Source organism: Sinocyclocheilus anshuiensis, unplaced genomic scaffold, assembly GCF_001515605.1.
Source record: "Sinocyclocheilus anshuiensis isolate Anshui unplaced genomic scaffold, SAMN03320099.WGS_v1.1 scaffold366, whole genome shotgun sequence".
NCBI classification, from domain to species: domain Eukaryota; kingdom Metazoa; phylum Chordata; class Actinopteri; order Cypriniformes; family Cyprinidae; genus Sinocyclocheilus; species Sinocyclocheilus anshuiensis.
The window spans coordinates 233,279-246,817 of NW_015547673.1; the positions used below are offsets into that span (position 1 = coordinate 233,279).

Sequence of the window (13,539 nt, forward strand, 5' to 3'; positions counted from 1 at the left end):
TCTCCTCCGCGTCACCCTGGTGCCATTTTGGAGAATATCCACTGAACGTAAACAACTATGCTATTCTGTGTCAGCTGCGTCACACAAACAATACGTTGTTTACGCTTTGATTTGAATGAAAACAACGTATCCAGCATACGCTGTTTACGTTCAGTGGATATTCTCCAAAATGGCACCAGGGTGACGCGGAGGAGACGAATTGTTGAATAAAGTCGTTATTTTTGTTTTCTTTGCGTACAAAAAGTATTCTCGTAGCTTCGTAAAATTACGGTTTTCAATTTTCCCAGGTATGAGAACATTAATAAAACTGTTTTAACAGCATCTCTTTAAAAAAAAATGGGTACAGTTGATTCATTTTAATTAATTCAAATCATTTTCTACAACGGGATTCAGAACTCCAGCATTTGTTTCAATAAATCCCATAGGGACTACCATTAGCGTACTTAAAGGGGTCATATGTTGCGATTTCAATTTTTCCTTTCTCTTTGGAGTGTTACAAGCTCTTGGTGCATAAAGAAGATCTGTAAAGTTGCAAACACTAAAGTCTCAAAACCAAAGAGATATTCTTTATAAAAGTTAAGAGTTAACCACGCCTACCTAAAACGGCTCGTTCTAACACGCCCCCTGTCACATGGATTATTTTACCGATCTCCTTGCTACGTTTCTGGACCTTGATCGTGATAATTACATTGCTGTCTATGGGAGGGTCAGAGAGCTCTCAGAATTCATCAAAAATATCTTAATTTGTGTTCCGAAGATGAATGGAGGTCTTACGGGTTTAGAACGACATGAGGGTGAGTAATTAATGACAGAATTTTCATTGCTTTTTTGTGGTTCTGAGACATTTCATTTACATGCAACCAAATAATCTGACAGTAATTGGATTAATAATGATCAGATTGGAAGGGGTCTGACATAATCCGATCAACAGGATAAATGAACCATGTAAACGCTTGAATGGCTAAATGCCATGATGCATATATTAGCATACAAATGTGCACGTTTATTTACATTTTATGAGCTGGTGAGTGAAAGCGACATTGAGTATTTACAAAATATTTGCTAAATTAGCTCTAATATATGTCAGTTTTCTTTTTAGACATGTAATCAAGACAAAAACGACAATTATTCTCATGGTAGTGCTGGTAACATTATTGTGCTGATTCTGGACTTGCGACTGGGCATTTTGTTTGGAATAGATGTTATGCACATATAAATGAGTATGTGAACATTTCTCACATTGCAATGTTTTGGGTTCATTATAAACAAAACTTTCAGAAATCTATACACGAATTGGATTCATATGGATTGATTAAAATTAGTACATGTAATCAACAGTACATTTGATAATTTAGACCATTTCCACTCTGTCTGACCCTGATGTTATTTTAAGTTAAACCAGCATACTAACAATTTTGCCAGCTTTAGACCAAAGCATGTGAGATTTTGCATGCAATAACTGAAATTTCTGTCAGGTGGACTCATTTGTATGTCGGATGTGTGGACGCGGGGACGAGGATGAGAAGTTGCTGCTCTGTGATGGGTGCGAAGATAATTATCACACATTCTGCCTGATACCTCCACTCTCAGATCCACCCAAGGGCAACTGGCGCTGTCCCAAATGTGTAGCAGAGGTGAGAGACCAGTTCGAAATAACTCTCGCATTATTCTATTGTGATATACAGGATATTTCATTAGTTAAATTACTTTTGGTCAAATATGTCTGTTTGTGGAGTTTAAGCTTTTTAATTGACTTAAGTTATTTTTTGCTGCTTAATGAATGTGTAATATATAAAACTCTAATACTTTCTAAATGCTGACTTTTATTTCTTCATATAGCATTCAACTGTAAATGTGTGGTTTGTCTGTGTAGGAGTGTAAAAAGCCAACAGAGGCGTTTGGTTTCGAGCAGGCCACGCGGGAGTATACGTTACAGAGCTTCGGTGAGATGGCCGACACTTTTAAAGCCGACTACTTCAACATGCCTGTCCATGTGAGTTTTTTTCCTGCCTTTAATCAATCTTCAACCGCACAGACTTACTGTACACGTATTAATCATTTCACTGAATTTTTCTCTTAGATGGTTCCCACAGAGCTGGTCGAGAGAGAGTTTTGGAGGTTGGTTAGTAGTATTGAAGAAGACGTAACTGTAGAATATGGTGCAGACATTCACTCGAAAGAATTTGGAAGTGGTTTTCCCGTCAACAATGGCAAGAGACACTTGTCAGATGAGGAAGAGGTTAGTTTTCTTCTTTTTTTTTTTTTCTTCATGTTTTTGGTCAAGAAGAACAAATTAACATTTCTGTCCTGTTCCTGTTGCAGGAATATGCCCGCAGCGGCTGGAATTTAAACGTTATGCCAGTGTTGGAGCAGTCAGTATTGTGCCACATTAATGCCGATATCTCTGGCATGAAGGTGCCATGGCTGTATGTGGGCATGGTGTTCTCTGCTTTCTGTTGGCACATAGAGGACCACTGGAGCTACTCCATCAACTATTTACACTGGTAATGCATAGGGACTTCCACATGTTTTTGTACTGTAAGAGCAGTCTGATGCATCTTGGACAACGATGAAAGACTTTGGTCTTGGTTTCTCTTTTTTTAGGGGTGAGCCCAAAACATGGTATGGTGTGCCATCATCTTCTGCATTGAAGTTAGAGGCGGTGATGAAGAAACTCACACCTGAGCTCTTCGAGTTCCAGCCAGACCTGCTCCACCAGCTTGTCACCATCATGAACCCAAATATACTCATGTCTCATGGAGTGCCGGTTTGTAACACACACACACTATTATAATTAGCGTACTTAAGGTTATACTCGCAGGTTGCATCATTAATCCACTACTATTTTAAGAATGTGTAATGAGGCTTGAAAAAAACACCCTATCAAATTCTATAAAAGCTCTTTTTGTTAAGTTAATTTGGCTTTTAAGGCTGCTTCCTGATGGCTTGTCAATATTTTAAAAAAATTATCTGTGCCCTGAAAATATTTATAAGGTATTCTTACTGTTTTTTTTCTGATGTTTGGTTATTTTATTGTTTCTCTAAATGTCTGAATATTGTTGTCATGTTTTGTGTGAATGACCCTTCAAAACGCTGATCTCAGTTGGCTATAATTCTTGATTGACAGGTGGTTCGGACCAATCAGTGTGCTGGGGAGTTTGTCATCACTTTTCCACGAGCTTATCACAGCGGTTTCAATCAGGGATACAACTTTGCCGAAGCAGTCAACTTCTGCACTGCAGACTGGGTAAATAAATACAGCGTGCACACATACATGCACCTTCATTTAAATCTATAGTATGCATAGCAGTGTGGGTCAGAATAAACTGCATCTTTGAGGAACTACTTTTTAAATATAGTCATCCTGATGTTAGTTACTGAGGCTTTTGCTCTTCCTGTTTCTGTGCTAGCTGCCCACAGGGCGCTCTTGTATTGAGCATTACCGGTGGCTGAGGCGCTACTGTGTGTTCTCTCACGAGGAACTCACCTGCAAGATGGCGGCCTGCCCAGAGAAGCTGGATCTGAACCTGGCAGCCGCCACACACAGGGAGATGTTCATCATCGTACAGGAGGAGAGGAAACTACGTAAAAGCCTTCTGGAAAGGGTGAGCAGAGAGGATATGTTTGCAGAATGAGGAAAAAAAACCATCTGGGATTGGGAGACTGACAATACTTGACTGACTATAAATATAAATAAAACAACAACAAACACTTCTAGAGCTAGTTTAATACAATGTATATGAGTGCTGCTACACAAGTGATCATGCTTTCTGTGCCCTGCAGCTAAGAAGTTATTTAGGTGTTAGTTGTTAGTTAGGTGTAGCTAAGTTTATTGAAATATGGATGCTAATTGTAAAAATTGTTGTTTGAAAATTAAGTTGCTAGACTTCTTTGATAGCTGTGTTTTGCACCATGGTGTCATCTCTCAGGGAATAAAGGAAGCTGAAAGGGAAGCCTTTGAGTTACTGCCTGATGATGAAAGGCAATGTGACAAATGTAAGACCACCTGCTTCCTCTCGGCCCTGGCGTGTTCGAACTGCCAAGAGCGTCTTGTCTGCCTCTACCATTCCCAGGACCTCTGCTCTTGCCCCAGTGAAAAACTCTACCTCAGGTAAACCAGCACAGTGCCTGTTTGTGGGATCTTACTTATTACGTTCTTAGCTACAGATCAGGGATGTAACAATTCACTCAACTCACAATGCGATACGATTCACGATACTGATTTCACAATACGATTTTCTCAAAAAAAAAAATGTTTTTAACAAAATGAAATTGAAGACAAATTATAAATGAAAAGGTGTCCTTTATTATTTCTCAGATAAAATGCTTCACATTTCTTTGTGAAATTGAAATATGTCAAATAACAAAACTAAATTTAAAATTTAATCCCAAACAGGGATTAAAGAGTAAATCCCAAAGCAAATAAATAATACAAATAAAAGAAATCTATTAATATAAACAAAGGCTTTGCCTGTGCTCTTTCCATTTAAAATTAGATACAACCATCGCATTTTAATTACGATCCAAACAAAGATGCTGAATACATGCAGCATGAGCAGATTTGATTTAAATTAGATTGTATAATTTTGAAATTTGAAGCAAAAACAGAATGGACTAACTTTAGCTTTGTGAAACTATAGCCTACTACATAAAACATCTGAACAAAATAAAAACAGCAGATGGGCTGCATGAGAATGCAAATTCACTCTCTGACAGCAGGTGGTGTTTATGGAACAGAGGCAATATAACTTTTCCTTGGTTACCACTGCAAACAAAGCAGCTGCGCTTATAAATATTTATTTAATATGCATTATACAGAGGCAAGATGAAAAGAAAATACCATCTAAATTTTTCTGTTTTTTTCAGTTCCCCTCAGTGATAAATTCATATAAACCCCCACCCCCTATTGTTTCGCGATGCATTTAACATTTCAACGGACTTGAATCTTCACATATTTTTATCGATTTTCAACCGACTCGGCATGCATCGTTAAATCCTTAATACAGATGTGTTCTGCCGGAAGTGTCTCATGTGCTTTTGGTCTCTCCTCTATGAAGGTATCGCTATACTCTGGATGAACTCTTGGCCATGTTGCATCGGCTGAAAGTTCGTGCTGAGTCTTTTGACTCATGGGCCAACCGAGTGAAGGAAGCCCTAGAGCAGGAAGAAGGCAACAAAATAGGTATATTTTGTATATATAAAAAATATATACAAAAGTATATTTTTTATTTATATAAAAAAAAAACTTTGCATTTGTGAACAGTTCTTATTAGCCATTTTCATAGGTGTGGGGAAGTGCAAAATGGAATGCAATGACAAAAGTCCATACGAAATATAATCAGTAATCATGCAGTGTAACCATTCCTTAGGCCATTGGTTCTCAACCAGAGGGCCGGAACAACTGGAAAAGTCATGCAAATTCATTGGTTAAAAGAGCGGGAACCCTGAAGCGCATTCAGCTCTTAAAACTTCTGGAAGCTTGAAATTTAAGGAGTGTCCATTTTTGTGAACAATGGGGGGAACTAGGGCTGTGCAAAAAATCGAATGCGATTTTCATGCGCATCTCGTCAGTAAAGCCAATTCATTGCCGATTTTGAACGCGATTTTGTGTAGCTTGTCAGTGAACTACGGCTCTGTGTAGTAAATGCCGCTCCATCTGAAAGCACGTGCTGAAGATTTACTACAAATCACCAGAAGTGGCTTTACTGACGAGATTTGCATGAAAATCGCATTCGATTTTTTGCCCAGCCCTAGGGGGAACTTGGTGTAAAAGAGCCTGATATCCACTTACCAAGCCTGAGACCAACTTTAAGAACAACATTAACAAGTTAACATCCACCAAAAGCCCAATTGCGTGTTTTCTTCTGTCTTCAGACATTAAAGATCTGGAGGTTCTGAAAGGAGAGGCAGCTGACAAGAAGTTCCCCAATAATGAGCTGCTTCAGCGACTCAACACTGTCCTCGCGGACATACACAAGTGTGAAAGCAGTAGCACAGAGCTCCTCGGCAACAGCCAGAGCAGGAGAATGAGTCTGGAGGAGCTGAGGACTCTGGTGAACACCACGCAAAACCTGCCCTGTGTTATGAAACAGCTGGAGGAAGTGCAGGTAAGAAGGAGGGAAAATAGGCCAAAAATATGGGATATAAAATATTTGTCCAGTGGCTTGAAAGTTCAACCACGGTCCCTTCTTTTCCAGGCGGTATTGCAGAAGATAGAGGAGTTTGATGCACGCGCTCAAGCTCTGGTTGACAGCACAAAGGGCGAGTGGAAGCAGGACTCTCCTCTACCCGCAGCAGCAGAGATCCAGGCCCTGCTGGAGGAGGGAGCGTCGCTGCCTGTTGTTGCCCCAGCATGTGAGCTCCTGAGCGGGCTGCAAGAGCAGGGTCGTTGGCTGGGAGAGGTCAGGCGGACGTTGGGGCCGGAGGGGAGCGAGGTGACTCTGGACGTGCTGAGGAACTTGATGGAGTCAGGTTGTAACGTACCACAGAGCGTATCGGTGGAGACTGCCATGGCTGAGCTGCAAGAGCTACTGACTATAGCTGAGCGTTGGGAGGAGAAGGCACAGATCTGTCTGGAGGACAGGTGAGCTGGTTCAAGTGAGGGGCGGAATATGTCAGCGCATCAATGCAGCCACGATTTTCAGCTCTCAATTGTTTCTTGCGAGCAGGCAGAAACACCATCTGTCGACGCTGGAGGCTATCGTGAACGAGGCTCAGCTAATACCAGTGCAGCTGCCTAACATCCTGTCCCTGCAGGCCTGCTTGAGCAGAGCTCGCGCTTGGGTTACTGATCTGGAGGAAATTCAGGTGAGAATAATTTAGACAGTTCTTTTTTTTTATTTTATTTTATTTATTTTTTTATTATGCAAGTAAGGAATGTGACAATATTTACAAGTGCCAAATACAGAATCACTTGGACAAGCAAACATATATCCAGATAGCTAACATTTCAAGATCATTCTGATAACTCCTGTATATGTATTCTTGTGATTGTGATCGTGTGTGTGTGTGTGTGTGCGCGTGTGTGTGCATGTCATTGTAAGTGTGTGGGAGGAAGCATACAAATCATTGAGTATCTAAAAGATTTAACAGATATAATAATAATATAATAATAATAAAAAAATAAAAACAAACAATATGACAAGACCAGTGGAGACAACAAGTATTGTAAGCGATAGTGATGATAAAGATAACTATAACAACAATAATAATAATAATAATGATTTCATTAAGATTAGGAAAGGGTGGAGGACAGTGAATGATGCAAGTAATAGTAATGATATTATTAATAATAGTAATAAATTATATATTAATAAATATTTAATAAATTATTAGGGTTGTCCCTGATCCCTCCGTCGCAACAACATATCATAGCTTAAGATCCTACAGCCCATAATGATGGAAAGTTTATCGGTCACTAATATCTAAAATGAGCAAACAGGTTGGCAGGTCCATGTGGCATGCAAATAGTCATTGGTGCTGCCCAGTGTGCATTGTGAGCATATATCTGTGTCGGTTAGACCCATTTTAAATGTTTTCCTTTGAGTGATGTGAGTCCTGTGAATTATCTTGTACTGTATTAGTTGTAGGTTTATATTGCTAGTCATAGAAAATATATTACTACATATTTCTTTCCAGAAGTCGCTGTTGGGGGAGAAAGCCAAGTCATTTTCCCATTTAGCAATTGGTAAAGTTATTGTTGTATTGGTATTTAATATAAGTTTATAGAGTTTGGATATACATTTTTTTGAATTGGTGAGTTTCAATATCTCTTCCATCAACTGAGAGGGATGCAGTGGGTTATTTATTACATTCATCTTGGATTTGATTATGAATTTTATTTGTTGATACTGGAGATACTGTTCTCCCCTAAGACCATATTTCTGGCCTAGTGTGTTAAATGATATAAGCTGGTTATTTTGAAATAAATGATAGAGGTGTGTTATTCCTTTTTGTTGCCATGATTGAAAATAGATAGGTTTGTTGTATAGTTGAAAGTCAGGGTTGAGCCAGATTGGGGTGTATCTACATGGTGATAGTGATGAATTATTAATTTTATTCACTTTCCACCAAGCTGTCAGAGTTGTCATAATTGTAGTGTTCTTGAAGTAATTCATTTTCTTGATTGAAGTTGGTAGGAAAGCAAGATCTGCGACTGAGGTGTTTTTACATTGATTTTGTTCCAGTTCTATCCATGAGTTACTACAGTTGTTTTTGTGAATCCATTTAACTAAATATTGTAATTGAGTTGCTAAAAAGTAAAATTGGAAGTTTGGGGCTTCTAGACCACCTTGTAATTTAGACAGTTCTGATAAACTGTAATAGATGTTCCGTATCAACAAGTCAACAAGTATGATTTGGCCATTCAGGGTGGTTGCTTGGTGTGAATGTATCTTTACTGTTTCTGATTTCTCGCGGAGAAGAACGGTGAACACTACCCATGTCTTGATGACCTGGAGGGTTTGGTGGCCATTGGGCGGGACCTGCCTGTGAACATGGAGGAGCTGAAACAGCTGGAACTGCAGGTGGCCAGCGCTCACTCATGGAGAGAGAAGGCCAGCAAAACCTTCCTGAAGAAGAACAGCCAGCACAGTCTGCTGGAGGTGAAGAGACCATCTACACTTTTGACTCTGAAATGTTATTCAAGGTTTCTCACCAGAAATCATTAAGATTTGCATGACCATGTTTTACCCCCACCTCTGTGTAGGTGTTGTGCCCATGTGTTGAGAAGAGCAAGAAGAGGGAGGAGAACTCACTGGGTACAGAAGAAGATTCTGATGTCAATTTATTAGGCCTCACTGCTCAGGACCTCCGAGACCCAGGAGCTATTGTGAGTTACTGTTTACTCATAACTGTTCTATTTCTCCTTTTTGAGTAGACTGCCAGTTTTGTCTAAATCAGTGTATGGCACACTCTGTTCCAAAACCTAGTGAGCTGCCTACAGGGGCAGCCTTTTAAGGCATCATAAGTATTAGGGTTGGGCCGATAGACAATGCCATCTTCCATCGCCGATGGCTGACAGACATCACGATGTTAAGCTGACATCGTGATTCCTCCCCACCCCACCCCCTCTCCCGCAATCCGCCACATCCCAGTTCCGTGTTCGGAAAGGAAATGAAGTGTACTACGGAAACCCTAAAGGGAATAAATAGCCTACGAGATGGGAGGATAAAAAAAAATATTTCAATACTTTTTCTCGCAATTATATCGTTGGGTAATTATAGGCGACTGTATATAAATTGCGGGCATCAGGGAGCCGCTATTGAAACCGCTTTCGATTGCATGCTCTCATTTTACTTTCACTTTCGAGATTCGCGATCACAAGGACTCTATACTATGGAGCGGCAGTAGGCTACTTACCACACATTTGACAAGATTAGATGTTTGTCATTGGTGCTCAGGATCTGCAAATCATTCGCCATCGTCCTATCAGATATTTCTCCTTACTCTGTGTATGTGGTAAGTGAACTTTCATGTACTGTAATGCAACAGGCTACCGCTAGCAAACGGCTAACCTTTTTTGCGAACCGATTTAAAAGGTTAATTGAAAAGAATCAGGTCGTTCTTGAATCAGACAATCGTCCGATGCCAATTTGGTAGACATCGCCCAACCCTAATAAGTATGCTCCAGATGCAAAGACTGTTCTAAAGGGAAGCATTTAACTGCTTAGCTGCCTCCAAAGATGGGAAAAAAACTGTAAGTTGATTCTCCTGTGCTCAGCACGTGCCAAATCAGTTGACTTGTGAGATTCCATGACAGTTAAGGCCCAGGTATACTTCACTTTTTGTGGTCCACTCCATGTAGCACAAGCCATTCAAAGCCATTCAAAATGCTCATTCACCATCAGTATGGATGGGCACGTTTGGCATGTGCACACTACCTAGTGGATCTTTGTTTTCAAATGTTCAAATCACTTGCAAATGTGCTGTCGCCCACCTGGACACAAAATACGGGATGCATGTGGACTTTGTGCCCAGATATCAATATGCTGATGATGAAAATTAATTGGAAATTGGAAACCTGAGTGGAAACCAGCTTTAGGAAGCTGAGGCCGCTAACTATGTTTTGGAACACAGCCTAGAGAATTTTATTTTTTTTTCTCTCAACCTCATTCTAAGTTGATCAGGTTTTGCATATTTACGACTTTTATGTCATCAATATCAGGTGATGGCATTCAAAGAAGGGGAGCGTCAGGAGAAAGAGGCCCTCCTCCGCCTCCAGCAGGTGAATCTAACTAAACCCGGTGTAGAAAAAGGAGCAAGCGCTGATCAGAATGGCATCAAGACAGAAAGGACACAGAGTGACTCTATGGAGACAGACAACTCGGACAGCACCTTGCTGCAGAATGGTGGCTCCGCCCCTTCTCTCACCTCTAGCCAATCAGTGTGTGTGTGCAATGGCCCGCCCCGCCCCTTGCTTCACCGGTGCCATTTGTGCAAAGACTGGTTCCATGGAGGTTGTGTGCCCTTCCCAGCACTGCTGGGCTCCTTGGAAACAAATCTTACAAAGCCCCTCTGCTGGTGGGACTGGAACACACGTTTCCTCTGTCCACGGTGCCAACGGTCCCGGCGGCCACGGCTGGAAACCATTCTAGCACTGCTGGTGGCGCTACAGAAGTTACCTGTTCGCCTGCCAGAGGGAGAGGCGTTACAGTGTCTTACAGAGAGAGCCATTAACTGGCAGGGTCGAGCCAAACAGGCACTAGACACTCCAGAAGTACAGAGAGCGCTAGAGAGACTCCAACAAGTGGAGGAGGAAATGAGCAGTATAAAAGAGGAAGAGCCAGAGGAGAAAAACAAATGGAATGGGAATACTGTAATTGTGTTGTCTGACTCGGAGGAAACAGAAGATGGTGTTATTGATCTGACAGAGGACGTGAACTCGCCAAAAAAGAGTGAAGAGAAGGCTGCTAATGGTTCACAGGTGAGCAACTGCAGTTGTAACATTTATGAAATCAAGCAGATGTAAAAATCTAGGCATCTTTTACATTTTAGGCATTTTATAAAAGCTGCTTTTTCTTGTCCAGTCTGGCTGTCAGAATGGAGTTGCTAAGAAGTCAGGCATTCATGACATTACAGGTTAGTTGCTTCAGTCATTCACAGACCTCCCTGATATGAGTAATCAAGCTGTTTTTAATCATTTTTCACCTATTGGCTGTTGTCTCTTGTCAGGGGTGGAGTCTCTGTTGTCACTAGTGCCGTGTCTTAAAGGGCCGGTGATCGACCTGACCACATCCACCAGAGCACAGCTGGAGGAGCTTCAGCTAGAAGGAGACCTGCTGGAGGTCATGCTTGACCAGACACACAGCATTTACCGGATCCTACAGGCGGCATCACAGCCGCCCCATGATGCCCTGCACACACTCATACAGGTGAGGGAGGAGAGTCTCAGACCATCAGACTTATACTGTGAAAATCAATTTTGGTACTTCATAATTGATACATAAGTATGGTTTGGCATGTGCACATTATTTGAATCCCATTTGACTAATCAAGATCAAATTACCAGACCTTTTCCTTACCATTTAATTTTCCTTTTCTTTTCTTTGTCCTTTCATTTTCTTGCCCTTTAGCATTTAATTTTCCTTTCATTATTTTATTGTCCTTTCATTTAATTTCTCCCTTTTTCTTTAACATTTCATTTTCCTTTCTTTGTTCTTTTCCTCTCTTATTTCATTCCATTTCCTCTTCATTTCATTTTTCTTTCCCTTGTTTGTTTCTTGTTCACATTATATGCTTTCCTTTTCCTGTCCTATTCATTTTCCCTTTCCTTCCTTATTTTTCATTTCCCTTTTTTGTCCTTTCTTTTTCCTCTCATTCCTTTCATTTTCTTTCCCTTTATTTTCCTATTTTTTTTTTCCTTTTCCTGTCCTACTCCTTGAATTTCATTTTTTTTTATTTGCCTTATCTTTTCATTTCCCTTTCATTTTTTTGTCCTATTCCCTGCATTTCTTGTTCTTTTTTTTGTTTCATCTCCTTTTCCCCTTTTCTTTCCTTTAATTTTCCTTCCTTATTTTTTTTTGGCCTCTCCTGACCTGAACTGTTATGACATCAGACCTTGTCCATTAGTGTTATGGCTTTTTCTCACATAGTATCAATACACTACTTTTCTGGCTATCAAACTGCTGAAGCTGGTTAATTGGGGTTGATTTGTATTTGTGACCCTGGACCACAAAACCAGTCTTAAGTCGCTTGGGTATATTTTTAGCAATAGCCAAAAAAAAACATGGTATGGGTCAAAATTATCGATTTTTCTTTTATGCCAAAAATCATTAGGAGATCATGTTCCATAAAGATATTTTGTAAATTTCTTACCGTAAATATATCAAAACTTAATTTTTAATTAGTAATATGCATTGCTAAGAACTTCATTTGGACAACTTTAAAGGCGATTTTCTCAGTATTTTGATTTTTTCTCAGTATTTTGATTTTTTTTGCACCCTCAGATTCCAGATTTTCAAATAGTTGTATCTCGGCCAAATATTGTCCTATCCTAACAAACCATACACCAATGGAAATCTTATTTATTCAGCTTTTAGATGTATAAATCTCAATTAAAAAAAAATGACCCTTATGACTGGTTTTGTGGTCCAGGGTCACATTTAGCACATTAATCCTGTTAAAAGCAAATGCATTTTCCTGTTCATAGGTCATGTGACATGTTTGGCAATGACTGTTTGAAAGCGCTATTGTCCAATATGACAAATATATTAATTCCAGGTATCTTTCTATATATAAGCAACACTATTTAGCCACCAGAGTGGGATTCATTTGAAAGAGTGTTAAAGCTGGTCTAGGCACTATTTTTTGCTTGTCTTAATTCAGAAATGTTTCTTATTTTGCTGCCCTTTTGGACCCCTCATAATCCGGCTTGGCTCATTTGGTGTGTTTCAGATTGAGCTGCAGGAGCAGAGAAGCTCAGGTCGTGGCAGCAAGTCAAAGGACTCCAGGAGGAAGAGAAAGAGCCAGAAAACCGAAAGCGAGGCTAAATCCACAGAGGCTACTGAATGCAAGAAGACTAAATCTACAGATCCACACACGGGTACACACTGGTCTCAAGCACACATTTTATTTGTAACTATCAAATGCCTATGATCAGAAACAAACGCACTTGTTCTTCTCTTGCAGATCTTTTGATGATTTCCTGAAGCTGTGGAGGTGCAATGATGTGAATGACAGGAGAAACACAGAGACAGAAAAATGCAGGCCTCAGGCTCGTTTCCCCACATAATAAGCTCACATTAACACTTTTTTTTTTTCAACCCATCAAGTGGACTTTTTTCCTGTTATTCTTCCCCTTTGCCTCTGTTCTCACCCTGCATCCTGAACGGTGCACTGGCGCACCCACATAATAAGCTCACATTAACACTTTTTTTTTTTTCAACCCATCAAGTGGACTTTTTTCCTGTTATTCTTCCCCTTTGCCTCTGTTCTCACCCTGCATCCTGAACGGTGCACTGGCGCAGGCTGCAGATCTCTGTTTTCTTAGAAGAGGGATAGAATGGGATTTGTCCTGTGGTTAAGCTGTCTGTCTTTACA

The 13,539-nt window shown here is 40.3% G+C and overlaps 1 protein-coding gene across 1 annotated transcript in view; it reads left to right on the forward strand.

The window, feature by feature from the left end:
• The window catches only part of LOC107702826 (lysine-specific demethylase 5C-like), a 21,377-nt gene extending 8,021 nt beyond the window's left edge, over positions 1 to 13,356 (forward strand). The window contains exons 9-27 of the mRNA XM_016505242.1: positions 1,476 to 1,634; positions 1,874 to 1,993; positions 2,081 to 2,239; positions 2,323 to 2,504; positions 2,605 to 2,767; positions 3,128 to 3,247; positions 3,411 to 3,605; positions 3,930 to 4,111; positions 5,058 to 5,182; positions 5,875 to 6,107; positions 6,198 to 6,583; positions 6,669 to 6,807; positions 8,424 to 8,603; positions 8,708 to 8,830; positions 10,166 to 10,924; positions 11,028 to 11,079; positions 11,173 to 11,372; positions 12,895 to 13,042; positions 13,129 to 13,356. Of these exons, the coding sequence (XP_016360728.1) occupies positions 1,476 to 1,634; positions 1,874 to 1,993; positions 2,081 to 2,239; positions 2,323 to 2,504; positions 2,605 to 2,767; positions 3,128 to 3,247; positions 3,411 to 3,605; positions 3,930 to 4,111; positions 5,058 to 5,182; positions 5,875 to 6,107; positions 6,198 to 6,583; positions 6,669 to 6,807; positions 8,424 to 8,603; positions 8,708 to 8,830; positions 10,166 to 10,924; positions 11,028 to 11,079; positions 11,173 to 11,372; positions 12,895 to 13,042; positions 13,129 to 13,148 (3,645 nt within the window). The 3' untranslated portion in view covers positions 13,149 to 13,356. The remainder of the gene's footprint in view (positions 1 to 1,475; positions 1,635 to 1,873; positions 1,994 to 2,080; positions 2,240 to 2,322; positions 2,505 to 2,604; positions 2,768 to 3,127; positions 3,248 to 3,410; positions 3,606 to 3,929; positions 4,112 to 5,057; positions 5,183 to 5,874; positions 6,108 to 6,197; positions 6,584 to 6,668; positions 6,808 to 8,423; positions 8,604 to 8,707; positions 8,831 to 10,165; positions 10,925 to 11,027; positions 11,080 to 11,172; positions 11,373 to 12,894; positions 13,043 to 13,128) is intronic.
• The last annotated feature ends 183 nt before the right edge of the window (positions 13,357 to 13,539 follow it).